The sequence below is a fragment of the Sinohyriopsis cumingii genome, chromosome 1, assembly GCF_028554795.1.
Source record: "Sinohyriopsis cumingii isolate HCF-2022 chromosome 1, ASM2855479v2, whole genome shotgun sequence".
NCBI classification, from domain to species: Eukaryota; Metazoa; Mollusca; class Bivalvia; order Unionida; family Unionidae; genus Sinohyriopsis; species Sinohyriopsis cumingii.
The window spans coordinates 70,836,290-70,851,867 of record NC_142961.1 but is presented as its reverse complement, the minus strand read 5'-3'; the positions used below and the strand labels follow the sequence as shown (position 1 = coordinate 70,851,867).

General features: G+C 33.2%; 1 protein-coding gene across 4 annotated transcripts in view; it reads left to right on the top strand.

Annotated features, from left to right (window-relative positions):
- LOC149807091 (KICSTOR complex protein SZT2-like) overlaps positions 1-15,578 on the top strand; it is a 338,108-nt gene that overhangs the window by 253,369 nt on the left and 69,161 nt on the right. For 3 of the 4 annotated variants that reach the window (XM_089961812.1, XM_089961796.1, XM_089961806.1), the window contains 3 exons: positions 3,741-3,822; positions 5,145-5,309; positions 9,691-9,909. In XM_089961812.1, coding sequence (XP_089817938.1) covers positions 3,741-3,822; positions 5,145-5,309; positions 9,691-9,909 — 466 coding nt within the window. The remainder of the gene's footprint in view (positions 1-3,740; positions 3,823-5,144; positions 5,310-9,690; positions 9,910-15,578) is intronic. The other variant, XM_089961821.1, reaches the window with a different exon arrangement.

The following is a 15,578-nucleotide window of genomic DNA, read 5'->3' as shown; positions in this document are numbered from 1 at the left end:
GCTAAAGGACAGCTTTGGGGCACCAAACAAATGCCCAGTTCTTATTGTGGCAGCAACATCAAATAATTGTATTGTATGATTGAGACTGGTATGTTTTCCATTGCCGAGTACGTTTTCATAACAATTGGTGCTTCAAAGGTAATCCGTTTCCTTTGAAATGTCAGCAAACTATTGTATCTAGGTGCATTTTTGAAAAGGAATTGGCCGTCGTTTGGACTAGTCTAGTTACTGTCCCTCCATGCCTATTGAATAAACCAATAAGTAAGATGTATTTTTTTATTATATTTTTTTATACATTTGTGGTAGCAGCATGATGCTGCCTTCCAAGCATGCATCTGAAAATTAACAAAGAGTCAATAGACGATAGAGACGTAGATGTTCTGATGACAGGGATTATTACAGAAAATGTGTGTTCTGAAGGATTTAATTCTGAGTGAAAAGAAGAGGAATTTTACTTACCATCCGTATACAAATGTCAGTCTTTGTAAATATATTAATTACTATGAAAGATAGATTACGAGACAATGCCTTGTCTGGTTGATGTTACCAGAAATAACAACAAAAAGCGATATTTCACAACATACAGAACTCAAGCTAGATGTCGAGATGGCAGATTATGATATAACAATGCACTATTTAGATGGTTTGTCAATATGAACAAAGAATTTGTTTATGTAACAATAGATAAATTTCAGTGCATTTTATATTCAGTTTGTGGCGTCCTTTCATGGGGCCTCTGAATTTCTGCACTCCAAACCAATGGTTGTATATAAAAGTTTAAACAGCCAACAATGTCACCAATAAAAAAAAGTCGCCACATGGTATGTTTTGCAGCCAATAAGGAAAAACAATCCAAGTTTGCGATATTGACGAAGACCTACGCGATCCCAGAATAAACTTTTTATGCTTTCTTTTTCATACTTTCAAGAAGAAAAAAATACTTTTTCGTGTACGAGAAAAATACATATAAAATTTCAGGAGCAAAGCCACGATCGTCTTATATTATTCATGTGCGATCTCTTCCCCAAAATGATAATAAACTTTTTACATTTTGGGGGGTACTTTTTAAAAAAGATTATTTTTTGTGCACAAGAAAAATACATGTATATGAAATTTCGGGAGCCACACCACGACCTTGTTATATCCAAATTCGTGTTATAACAGAGCATGCTATAACGGGGTCACACTGTATGTAGTGTTACTCTTAACTCCGTACAGTAGCTTATATGTCGTATTGCTCTTACCACTTTAGAATAGCTTATATGTAGTATTGCTCTTACCTCTTTAGGATAGCTTATATGTAGCATTGTTCTTACTTTAGATTAGCTTATATATAGTATTGCTCTTAATTTAGAGTAGCTAATATGTGGTATTGCTCTTACCTCCAAAAAGTAGCTTTTATGTAGTATTGCTCATACCTCCCTACAGTAGCTTATATGTAGTATTGCTCTTACATTTTTAGAGTAGCTTATATGTAGTATTGCTCTTACTTAAGAGTAGCTTATGTGTAGTATTGCTCTTACCTCCGTACAGCAGCTTATATGTAGTATTGCTCTTCTTTAGAGTAGCTTATGTGCAGTACTGCTCATAACTCTTTAGAGTAGCATATATGTAGTATTGCTCTTAACTCCCTGCAGTAGTTTATTTGTAGTATTGTTCTAACCTCTTTAGAGTAGCTTATATGTAGTATTGCTCTCAACTCTTTAGAGTAGCTTATATGTAGTATTGATCTTACCTCTTTAGAGTAGCTTATATGTGGTATTGCTCTTATCTCTTTAGAGTAGCTTATATGTAGTATTGCTCTTACTTTAGAGTAGCTTATATGTAGTACTGCTCTTACCTCTTTAGAGTAGCTTATATGTAGCATTGTTCTTACCTCTTTAGAATAGCTTATATGTAGTATTGCTCTTACTTTAGATTAGCTTATATGTAGTATTGCTCTTACCTCTTTAGAGTAGCTTATATGTAGTATTGCTCTTACCTCCGTACAGCAGCTTATATGTAGTATTGCTCTTCTTTAGAGTAGCTTCTATGTAGCATTGCTCATACCTCTTTAGAGTAGCTTATATGTAGTATTGCTCTTACCTCCCTAATGTAGCTTATATGTAGTATTGCTCTTACCTCTTTAGAGTAGCTTGTATGTAGTATTGCTCTTACCTCTTTAGAGTAGCTTATATGTAGTGTTGCTCTTAACTCCCTGCAGTAGTTTATATGTAGTATTGTTCTAACCTCTTTAGAGTAGCTTATATGTAGTTTTTGTTCTTACCACCTTGCAGTAGCTTATATATCATATAGCTCTAACTTCACTACAGTAGCTTTTCTCATTCAGCTAAGTTCAATGAATAAGACTTGTAGCAAAATATAATCCTGAAAAGATCTGTGTATTTAAAATAAATAAAAAACCACTTATACCTATTAAGTACATGAATGAAGTGCTAGATGGGTGAATATACAAATTTAAGAGTTCTGTTTAAATGATTAGTCAATGTATGGATTTCAGTGTATTGTTTAAATGATGGGTCAGTGTATGGATTTCAGTGTATTGTTTAAATGATGGGTCAGTGTATGGATTTCAGTGTATTGTTTAAATGATTAGTCAATGTATGGATTCAGTGTATTGCTTAAATGATGGGTCAGTGTACCAATTTAAGTGTTCTGTTTAAATGAAGGGTCAATTTATGGATTTCAGTCTATTGTTTAAATGATGGATCAGTGTATGAATTTAAGAGTTCTGTTTAAATAATGGGTCAGTTTATGGATTTAAGAGTTTAAATGATGGGTCAGTGTATGGGTTTCAGTGTATTGTTTAAATGATGGGTCAGTGTATGATTTTAGTGTATTGTTTAAATGATGGGTCAGCATATGATTTCAATGTATTGTTTAAATGATGGGTCAGTGTATGATTTCAATGTATTGTTTAAATGATGGGTCAATGTATGATTTCAATGTATTGTTTAAATGATGGTTCACTGTATGGATTTCAGTGTTTTATTTAAAAGATGTGTAGGTGTATGGATTTCAGTGTATTGTTTAAATGATGGGTCAATGTATGGATTTCAATGTATTGTTTAAATGATGGATCAGTGTATGAATTTAAGAGTTCTGTTTAAATGTAGGGTCAATGTATGAATTTAAGTGTTCTGTTTAAATGATGGGTCAATGTATAACTTAAGGTGTTCTGTTTGAATGATGGGTCAGTGTATGGATTAAGTATTCTGTTTAAATGATGGGTCATTGTATGGATTTAAGTGTTGTTTTTAAATGATGGGTTAATGTATGGATTTTGGTGTTTTGTTTGAATGTGACTTTTAATAACTTAACATTTTTCTGGGTAATTGTACTCTTTTGAACTGTTCTTATTTGCCTGCTTGATAAATATTCATTTGATGGTAAGTAAACCACCAGGAAACGATTGAAAGTACATATGTTGCTTCAGTTAAACTGGTCCTGGGCGACCATTCCTTCTATCAAAAGAGAGTGATTTTTCAAGACAGGTGGTCTCACCGTATATGACAAAGTAATATGTGCATTAAGAATCAGTTACACAAAACAGATGGTATCCCACAGCAACTGTTTTTCAAGTCAAGTTTTGCTGTACTGTAATTTTGTCAGGTAATGAAACAGTATTAGTATAACCTGTAGTCTTTATTGATTTCACTGTCTTAAACTCTGTTCTTCATCCTCTTGGTCCTCTTTCATTCACTTTGCCTAAATTGATACAGTGTAATTAATTTTTCTAGGATATGATTGATGGCAAAATGACAGCCATTCCAGATGACCAGGTCTTCCTCTACATAAGATCTCATTCCTCTGGTGGAACAGGTAAATAAGGAATACATATGTGAAGGATACAATAGCATTGCTAGGATGTATTTATTATATGAAGCCAGAATCATATTTTCATAAACCCACATTAGTGGTAATTGAGATATACCAGTCACTTTTCCAGCATTTTCATCATCATCATTTTATTAAAAGTTTCAGTTTGTATTTTTGTCATTTGTATATAGTTCCTAAACTCTCTGATAGATTCTCATGATATTTGGCATGAATCATTATGAAGCCATGACAGTTAATTTTACAACATGCTAATTCAGCCATTTACCTTGGAGTCAATGTCATAGTAAACTTGTGTTAAGGCTTTGGTTAAAGGATTTTTCCCCTTTAACATCTGGGTCAAGTTCATGGTTATAAATAATTTACATTAAGATTTTGGTTATACTTTTTTAATTTGCTTGTATTTTCTTAACCCATTGATGAATTCTCTCTGGATGAATCAACAGGAAGCAAAGACAATTTATTCTGTAGCATACTCAGCCTTTGACTTTGGGGTAAAAGTTAAAGATTTTACAGCAATCCCTTGACCTTGGGCTTGTCATGCAGACATCAGTCTTCTACTTATTATTTTTGACAATCAACTAAGCTTGTCTTGTTTGCTGTTGATATTAAGGTCACCAGGTGTGATTTCCTAATTTGAATTTATTTGTGGAATAAAGTTTTAAGTACATGGCATATATGGAATGATAAGTCTTTCAAAACAAAGAGCACTCATAATACTTTTAGAGGGTGATGCAATAGCAGTTGGATGCTCATGCATATCCTCCTCAAGTCTTTATGTGATCATATAACGTGTTCAGTGGAGAATTTTTTGCGTAAATTATGTTTCTCCAAGAACACTAACCCTATCACATTACTCCCAGTCCCTCACACAATTCCATTGCTTTTGGTTTTACTTAAGTTTAAACTGGTAAACATCTGGGATACAGCTGTTAACCTGTGTGACCAGGAAAGGGGGGGGGAGAATCTGTCAGAGTTATTTCCCATTGTATTAATTATAGATGGAAGGATTTTGTTTTGTTTCTCAGGATGAGATGGATTCTGAGGTTAGGGAATCATTTTCCTAATGTCAATGTGATCTTGTAAGTATCCTCAAAGAAACTTGGTTTATTTAAAAATGTCTTTTTCATGTAAGAATGTTCATTCAAGCCAATACTATGATTGATGTAACATAGGTCTTGCTGTTAAAAAGATGAACATGAAATTGTATGGCTTTAAAATTATAGTGAAACAGAATATTTATTTGGGTAAAAAAGCAAAATAAATAAGTTATTTTTCTGACATTCATTTATGTTGATTTCTCACAGGTATTGCCTGTGTGAGTGTATCCCTTGTGGATGGCAAGGAGCAAACTGTTAGACTACTCCATTGTGCAAAACCCTCCAGTCAGGCCCACTCCTCTGTACATACCCAGAGTGACCTAGAGGCATTCATCCATACTGAACAATATGAGGCCAAGGGCAAAAGGCCAGGTAACATTAAACTGAATTATTTTCGTTGCATGTTGATAAATTATTATCCTCAAACTTTTTGAAGAAAAGGTGTTGATTTGTTTTAGCTGTTCAGATGTGCATTTGCAATAATCAAGCCCACCTAAACAGTCTGAAAAAGACTTGAAACACACAAATATAATTGGGCTTGGCCTTTAGATGTGCACAACAATTATAGAATTTTGATGAATCCTGGGGTAGGGGTAGAGCTTAGGAGTGGGAATACTTGCATGTATGTATAATTCACTTAGGAGGGACAACTATAACTAAGAAAAGCATGGCAGTAATACTGACTTCTATTTAAAATTTGTAGCAATGGCATCAGGATTGTTTTATGCTAGACAATTTTCACCTTGAGTAATTTCTATGCAAATGCGAATTTTAATTCAGCTTAGTCATGTTTCATATAACTATGTCACAGGAAATATTGTAAGCACTGTTCTGAGTACCAATTATGGACAAATTTTGACAACAAAATTTTAGACCCTGACATACTCTGTAAATATTTTGCTTTTTGAGATATTGGTTAAAATAAATTTAATTTAATTGTGTACTAATTATTGTTTAAAGATTCCATGAAAGGAATTATTTCACTATTTTGTCACACCTTGCTTCCAATTAGTATAGCTATGGTAACAACATTTTGTGATCACATTACTGTGAAGTGGCCTGTGCAAGGTGAGCTTGACACTTTAATTGCTAATTTGACAGACAATAATCTAAATGTACTTGTTGAATTTTACTATGTGAATTCAGAAGTAATTCAGAATAAATCATTATTGAAGTATGGTTGGATCACTAAAGAGCTCAAGAAACCTTATAACAATTAACATTACTTGGAATCTTTGAACAGGATTGATTTGACCTTTGCATTTAAAGTTTAAGATGGATTATATGATATGTGATAAGAAGTAATTCTGAAAGGATTAAAGACAGTAATAGAATAATATGGTTAGATTAGTCTTTACTAAAGAGCCCAAGTGACATAAAACGTTCTGCCATTCTTGTAAAGTCTGTTTTAGAAAGAACTTACCAAATTTGACCCCGATATCACCAATATTGAACAGTTCTGGCTGGCAGTCACCAACTTGATTCTTACCACAGGCATGTAACAATTTAAACTTCTTTATGGACTCTGGAGAGCTGTACAAATATTGCCACATTCCAATGTAGACACTAAAAAGACATTTTCTGTTCTGAGCAGAATTATGACTGACTCCAAAGGAAACTTTGATGCAGTAATGGGACACCAACTTGTAAATGTTGAGATTGAAATTTGTAAGGACTGCTACAAATGTAATCCAGGCAATGAACTACAGTGGAACCCCGCTATAACGCGATAACTGGTGTCCAATAAATTGGATTGTGTTAATATCGGGGTCGCGTTAAGGCATGGTTTTACAGTATTTTACTTTTTTCAGAGAACAACTCATTGGCACATATACGTGTATTCATGTCTAATGTATATGATGAATAGAGTATCAAGACTGTTTATTATCGTGCTGTCGTGGCATGCAGTTCATCTGTAATGCATGTAATTCCATTAAAAAATTGCACAGATATACAGTATTCAATAAAAAAAATTCCCAGATTGTATCTGAATTCAACGTCTAATATACAGCATGAACAGAGTATCAACACCGTTTACTTGCCATCTGATATCGTACCATTGGGGCTTGCAATTAATCCATAATATATGTAATTCCATTGCAAAAACTGCATACAAATTTAAACTATTGAATAATTTTGTCACACATCATTATGTGTCTGAATTCAATGTGAAAATTTAACAGCAAAATTAGAAAGACGAAGCAGGTGTACGGTTCATGATGTTACAGTATCTATGAACAGTGTCTGCACAAATTTCATACTGCTAAAAATTTCTTATATGCGTTTCCATGTACATTTATCCATTGCAAATTTCCAGTAATTAACGCTTGTTGAATGCCTATTCGTTTGAATGACTACAGCAAGAATAATTAACAATCAAAACATGCTTTCAGTGTGCATATAACTTTTACTTCAGATTTTGTGAACATAAAAAAAAACGTGTGAAAACTACTATACTAATCATTGTGCAAAGTGCAGAAAATGACTAGCATTTGTGAACTTGCCTTTCCATAACGGTAAAATATTTTTATAAAAAAATAGGAAATTAATAATGAGTTTATAAACAAACACCATGCCCTTGTAAAAACAGAGAACTAAGTGCAGTAGGCTTGCAATGGTCACAAGTCACTTTTACATTTTTTTTTTTAAACTGAACGCATGTACAATTTCATACCTTTTCAATTTCCAGCTAATAAAGAGGACATTATTTACTATTCAACTGATTGCGTCTAATAACACTGCCAAGTCCAGCAAACATGTTGTTTGCTTTCGTATTTTTATGTTTATTAAATTGTGAGAATCTTTTCTCAACCACCGCTTTGTCTGTTGCTTGGTTGTGTATGCAGTTAAAGAAGAAACACATGTTGGCTATTGTTTGAGCAGTGATTGTATACAGAATTAATTGAAGACAATCACAAAGTCAACTTATTGGCTTTACTCATGGATCAGTAATAATTAACATTTCTGATAGCATTTATTTTGGCATAACACTTTAAGAACCTGGTGAAATTGTTAAATTTCAGAAGCCAAGCCATGATCGTATTAGAATCGAATTCATACATGAACTCTTCCCCAAAATGGTATTAAACATTTTGTACACTATTTCTCGTACTTTAAAAAAAATATTTTTCCGGGTAGGAGAAAAATACACTTACATGAATTTAAAATTTCAAGAACCACGCCACAATCATGTTATATACTGTATTATATTCAAATTCATACACGATCTCTTTCCCAGCATGATAATACATTTTTTTGTGCGCAAAGTGCAGAAAACAAATTGCATTTGTGAACTTGTTTTTCCATAACGATAAAATATTTTTATAAAAAAATAGGAAACTAATAACGAGTTCATAAGCAAACCCCATACACATGTAAAACCCGAAAACTAAGTGCATTAGGCCTGCAATGGTCACGAGTCACTTTTATAAATTTTTAAAATTGAATGCATGTACAATTTCATACCCTTTCAATTTACAGCTAATAAAGAGGACATTATTTACTGGTCAACTGAAAACACCGCTAAGCCCAGCAAACGTGTTGGCGGCTTTTGTTTTTGATGTTTATTAAACTGTGAGAATCTTTTGTCAACCACCACATTGTCTGCTGCTTGGTTGTGTATGCAGTTAAAGAAGAAACACATGTTGGCTATTGTTTGAGCAACGATTGTATACAGAATTAATTGAAGACAGTCACGAAGATGACTTACTGGCTTTACTCATTGACCAGTAATAAGTAACGTTTCTGACAATGTTTATTTTGGCATAATGCTTCAAGAACCTGGAGATATTGTTAAATTTCATAAGCTACGCCTCGATCATATTATATTAAAATTCCTACGCGAATGCTTCCCCAAAATGATAATAAACTTTTTACACACTATTTCTCGTACTTTAAAAAAAAATATTTTTTCCCGGTACAAGAAAAATAGACTTACATGCATTTAAAATTTCAGGAACCAAGCCACGATCATATTAAATTCTAATTCTTACATGATCTCTTCCCCATAATACATTTTATACACTATTTCATGTACTTTGAACAAAAAATATTTGTTTCATGTGCGAATGAATATACAAAATTTTGCGAACCACACAACGACCACGTTATATCCAAATTCGCGTTATAGCGGGGTTGCACTGTACTGAGAAAAGCAAAAAATGATTGTGCTACATATAAGGACCATATGGAAGGCAGCAAGTTTCTGTGAAAGGACTGATGTGATGAGATGATTTGCATATTTTAATATAGAAAAAGGAAATTTTGTTCAGTAGTTAGTTGTCAGTTTTTCATTTTATGTGCTAAAAATCAGGTCTTTGAAAATCTTCCTGATCTGAAGTCAAAACTCTTAATCAGATTTGTAAATCTCCTGATCTGTCCTAAGATGACCTCTATGTTCTGTCACATGTATACAGATTGAAGTAACATACATGCATGTATTACAGTGTTTCCCCTCATTTAAGACCAGTCTGTCTTCATTGAATAAATTACTTCACAGTAAGAGGAACTACTTCAGTATCAGTTGGGATGGCATTTTATCAGGGGATGGATATAATGAGTTTGGCTTCCAAAACAGGTAAGCTTAGTCATCATGCAGATGTTGGCATGTTTTGAGCCCAGATGTCATCAACAAACTTTTCTTATGCCATTTTAAGTGACAATTTAACATTAAATAACAAACATTATTTAAGAAGTTTGTAAAAAAAAATTTAAGGATATTGTAATTATATTAAAAGATGCCTTCTTTCTTCAGGTCCAACTGCCCTGATTCAGTTTCGTATATGGGAGCGTGGCAGTGTTGATATTGCAGTTTTAAAGGAGAAATTGATAGGAGCTCTGAAACATGCATTGTGTGACATCGTCATTGAGTACTACCTTCTAACAGCACCAATATGTGAGATTCCTGAGCATCTGCAAGAGTTACCTTCCCTTCCCACCCACTCTGCTCCCTCTTCCCCGCTTGTCACTAAAGGTGAATCTTGCTTATTAAAAATCAGTTTTTAAACACACTTCCTTTCTTTACTCCTGAGGATGTGTTAATTTGTTCCAACGATTTCACACAGAAATAATGCAATATAGTTAGTAGATTTACATTTTTAGCCTACATGCAGTGTTTTTCCATCATGCTTCATGCATTTGCATCATCCATTAACAGATTAATAGTCTCAGTTTTAACAAAGCCTGGCTGAGAGTATTGTGGCATGCAGGTCTTAGTTTTTTATCATTTATGCTAAGCCATCATCATTATGACCACTGCTACTGAAAATACAAAAAATTTGAAATTTGAACATACAAAAAACTTTTCAAAAACAAAATGGCAAACAGAATTTCATCAGTTTGACAAAAAAAACATCCTTGCATGAAAGCCATTTAAGTTTATACAAAAAATGATAATATACTGTAGCAAAAACCCACGCTTGATGTAATAAATGCACTGTGCACTTCAAAGAATATCCTTCATGGTTAAAGTTTATCACATTCAGCTTACACTGATAATGTCACAAATCACCTGCACATCACCACCTGTATGTACATAATAGAAGAGTCTGCTCCCTTTGTATATTTTAAGAGTTTTCCAAAAGCTCTTCACTTTGTGTGTTTTTTTCTCACTCCAGATAGTGTGACCATTGAAATATGTATATGATTCATTTTTCAGACTGAATTTACAACAAAGTTGAGTGGTGATTAGTGAATTGGCCAGTGTAGTGGCAGGTTTCAACAGGCATGCATGATTGTTGGTTTAAAAGAGATCTTGATGTTTTTAAGCAGATTTTTGCAGTTGCTTCCCATCAATGAAGCAAAATATGATCAAACCATGCACACTTACTAATGGATAACTTTTATGTGAGTTCTGACCAAAATATAGTTTGTTAATCTATGTCAGGTGTTATATATAATATAATTATCTGTCATTTAACATCTGAGTTTCGAGGTATTACAAAACAGTGCAGACACCGAAAGGGTTAGTGCTGTTGATGTTGACACTAAAGGATTGTTAAAGTTTATGTTTGAGGACTTGAAATTATATTTGGAGCTCTTGTTTTGATCAACTGACATCAGTATTATGGTTCTGTACCTTATTCACAATTTTAATTTTTAACTTTGAATAATTTTCTTAAATAGCTTTACTCTATATGAAAACTTAATTATATGATGATTCATAATCCTTCATATATGAAATGAATGGTATATACAGTTTAGTCTTTTGTGAGCTAAAGTGACTCCAGTGTCTTAATACATAGGCAGGCAAAGTTAGATTTGCACATAATAAATACATGTGTTACTTTAATAAATGGGGCCCCGAGTGGCCGAGTGGTCTAAAGCGTTCGCCGTTACGGATCACTGCCATCTCACCTCTGTCTGCGCCGGTTCGAGTCTCAGATTCAGCCAATGTAGATATGTGAGAAAGCATGCCAGTAGCTTCTCGTGGGTCGGTGGTTCTTTCCGGGGTTTTCCCGGGTTCTTCCTCCACCATTAATACTGGCCGCCATATATGGCCTATCGTGTGCTGAAAAATGGCGTTAAACCCCACAACAACCAACCAACTTTAATAAATATCTGAGTGAAAATTAGACTGTTGCTAACTGTGATGAAATACTTGTGTGAGCTGTTGTGTTAAAATACTGTAAATGTAAAAATGTAGTATATTGGCACAAAATATTGATCACTTCATATTTCAGCTGAGTACCACTAACCTTTACAGAGCACTGCCAACTACACCTATACAGATGTGTACATGAGTGTACACTGCTGGTTACTCACAGACATACATGTGATTCTACCAGTGGTTGGCAAAAAATGTCATTTTAAACACTATCTACTGCACATACCATTTTTTAGTTGAAAACTACTGCTTTTTAAAAAAAATTATTCAAAATCAAAACATGGCATTTTTAAGTGTTATATTAACCAGTTAGAAAAACCAGCCAGTTTTGAAGGAATAAACAATGGTCATGATGTTTTCTAAGCTTTTGTTGAAAATTGCCCAACATTTCACAGAGGGAAGATAAGGTGGAGAGACCAACAATATTAGTGATTTCAGCAGCAACACTGGAGTAAGTATTTTGATATTTTGTCATGTTTAATTGTTATTGTATTGTTTAAGCAGGTTTAAGAGGAATATTTAAAAAATTCTTGCACATATTTTGTTCTGTTCATAATAAAATGTCAAAATTCAACTTGTCTCTCAGTGCTAAGAAACCACTAAGAAATATTACAAGTTTAACAATGCTTGAGTATCAGAAATTAAACATGTGCAGGCAAGTAGTAAAAGGTTCTATGTTATCATGTGTTTTTGTATTTCATTAACTTTTTGGAGTTTTCATGCACATAAATTAAATTCTGTCCCAAGATAAAATACATCAGTTACAAGTTAATTCATTTTTTAGGGCTAAATTATTCATAAAAGCATAATGCACATTGTATTTATTCATTGTTATTTCAAGACAAAATCAATCTTTTACTCACAGTGGTGAAACCTGCCAGCCCATTTTTGGATCTGAGCTATGAAAAGAAAGAAACCCTTAAGGATGAGACGCAGGGATACATCTTAAGACCAAGTTGGGAACTTCATCCCTGGAATGAACATTATATGGAGGAGTATTGGAGAGCAGTCAGCAACTTTAAAAACCCAGCAAAAGGAAAACAAGCTAGAACTCTTTCGCAGATTGAACCTTGTTATCCCATTATTACACCATTCTAATGCTGATACAGAGGGGACATTCTCCATTCTTCACAAATGCATAGTGATTCAGGGTGAAATCTGGACCAGAAAACTAATGAGTACCTGTTATGTGTGCCATGAGAAGTGATCTTGTGATGGAAATTAAAACTGCTATTGATTGTTCATAAACAAAAATCCTTTGCAGTGAACTATAAGATAAACAACTCTTCATTTTTCATTAAATAATTACTAACTTGTATTAATTAAATATTATAGTAACATTGCCATCAGAATATAAATTTGATTTATGTTCAAAATTTGCTGTTTTGTTATGCTGTTTTCTGTCCCTTTGAAGAACGTAAAAGTTGTGCAGATGCAGAATCTTCTGGTTTAGAAGTAAATCTACTGATCAAAATTTGTACATCTACTGGGTTTTTGAAATCATGGTTCCATCATATGTATGTAAAAAGATAAATCAGCACTCAGTTTTTTTACATGCCTTTTTAATAATCTTACATGGCTGATATGGCATTTGATACAGATGTTCAGTCTGTGATTCCATACATCTTAAATTTCCTTATCACACACCCAGCTTGGAACAACTTTTGTAACTTAAAATATTCAGTAATAGTCCCCTTATAAATTCTTAGGAATGATTTATTGCTGTACATTTTAAAGTATTCAAAAATGTAAATACATGTTTGGAATTGTTAGAAATTCTGTCATATTGGATGACAAGGGCCACTTTGGTTGCTTGGTTTAATAGAGGAGTACCATAAGTAGCAACAAGCAGTTTATTGTGATTTCACAATATTAACTGTTGAGAAATTAAAGTTGAGTTTGACAAAAATATTTTGGACAGAATATTTGACAATGAGTTTTCAGATGAAGTTGGTGTCCAAAGTGACACCAAACATGATAGAGAAAGAGAGATACCAAGTTCTTTGCTGCTGAAATCTTGTATTAAAAGTTTTAAAAATGCATACAAAGTAACAAAGACTTTTGGAACCCTGTAAAGATTCAAAGCATGGTTAGAAATGCCCCCCACATTAAGAGAAAACTTTACTCCTGTTTAATTAGACACTTAAATCAGTGCCTAATGGGTTCCTTTAATGAAATCTGATGGTTTGTCGTATGAACCAGATTTAATAGTTACAACACAGCTATGGACAGATAATTAAGGGACAGTAACTACAGCTACAGCATATGAACTGAAGATGAGTTTGCTAATTGTGACATAGTGCTGAATTCTGGGTGAAACATCCTTCAACAAAAAGGTATAAAAAAAACTAGGCCTGTACTGAATATTCATTTCATGTTCACTTAGGCCCCAAATACTTTATTAAATGAGGTATTCATATTTGGCCTAATACAAATAGTACAGTTAGGTCAACCTTTGTGAACAACAGACTGATTGTAATCAGAAAACAGCACCTCAATTCATATCAACAACCAATTGATCACATTTCTGAATGAGCCTTGTATCCTGAGAGATATTGGTCCAGTGTCATGGTAGCAGACCATTGCTGACAGGTATCAAACTCATTCTTTCTGCCAACTGGAATAAAACACATGTAGTTTTGTCTTTGTAGCATATATTAGTCCTCAACCATAAACGAAGCAGCCTTTAAATGTATACCTACCATTTTGCCTATGCCACATAAGTTACTGTGCTTGTGCTAGTACTTTATGAAATGGTTTATATTAAATCAAAATATTTTTACCTCTCTCCACACCCCAAATTAGCCAGTATTTAGAGATTTCTGTCCATTTGTGGATCAATTGGGCCTGGAGAAAAATTACATCTATTTGATAATCTAAAGTAGTTATTGGTATCTGTAAGTGTAAATACACATGACCCTAATGACAAATATAGTTATGATATATACATAAGATAACTGTGTATGACATAATAGAATTTATAAGCAAAACTTGCCATTTTCATGAGATGGGCAAAGTTCAGCTTAAGTATTTTATAAAATGGCATCCACTTGGCCATCTAAAAAATTAGAATTTTTACTGCACTAGTATCTTTTATGTGGAAAGTTTCTTTATTATAATAAACATTTTATCATGTTGTCAGATAAACCTTTAAAGCACTGAAAAACTCCAATAATGGGTTTACCTTAAAAGAGCATCACTATAAAAAGTTTCCTTTCCAGTTCTTGATCTAATTTAACTTTTCAGTTAGTCTTAACTCATTATCTACCAATTTTTTTATTTTTAATCAAAATTGTCTTTTTTTATCAAATTTTATAACTTATTGCTTTAATTGCTAAATTATGTATTTATGCATATTTTTTCCTTCAGAAAATGAATCCATTTTAATCATTAATTCAGGCTTGAAAATTAGTCATCATTGACTTTGTACTGCAACTCAGCAGACAACTGAGCAAACCATGATTGTTTAAATAGCCAGATCTGTTATTTTGATTTGAATAAATCGTTGTCTGAAAAGTGTGACTGTTATTTTCCATAATTATTCCACATTTTTTTAAAAATCTATTGCAGTAGTCAGTTAATGTGTACCAAGGCTATCTTACTTACTGTAAGCACTAACTTGGATATAACATGTTAAAAGAAAAGCAGGTATTAGGCTGCACTTTTGGGAAATTCTTTGGTGCAAATGTAAGTGATGTTAACTTTGTCATCCTTCACAAAAACTTTAAGCATTTCATCATCTCTCTTGAATTTAATGCTGCTTTCTGTTGAATGCAAATAACATTCTTCACTGCTTAGCAGATCTCCAGGAAAAACAACAAAATCTGAATGATTCTTATACAGACTACAGTGGAATTCAATAGCAATACCAAGAAGAGATGATAAAAGTTGCACCTATTTAATACATTTGTTTTGTTTGTATATTTAGCCACACTGAAGCATAATTATGAAGTGCGGTTGCATGTTTCATTGTAGTTTGCTCCAGAGTTCAGTTTATCTTACAAGACAGTGGAGGTCATGTAATGCCATAGGTTACA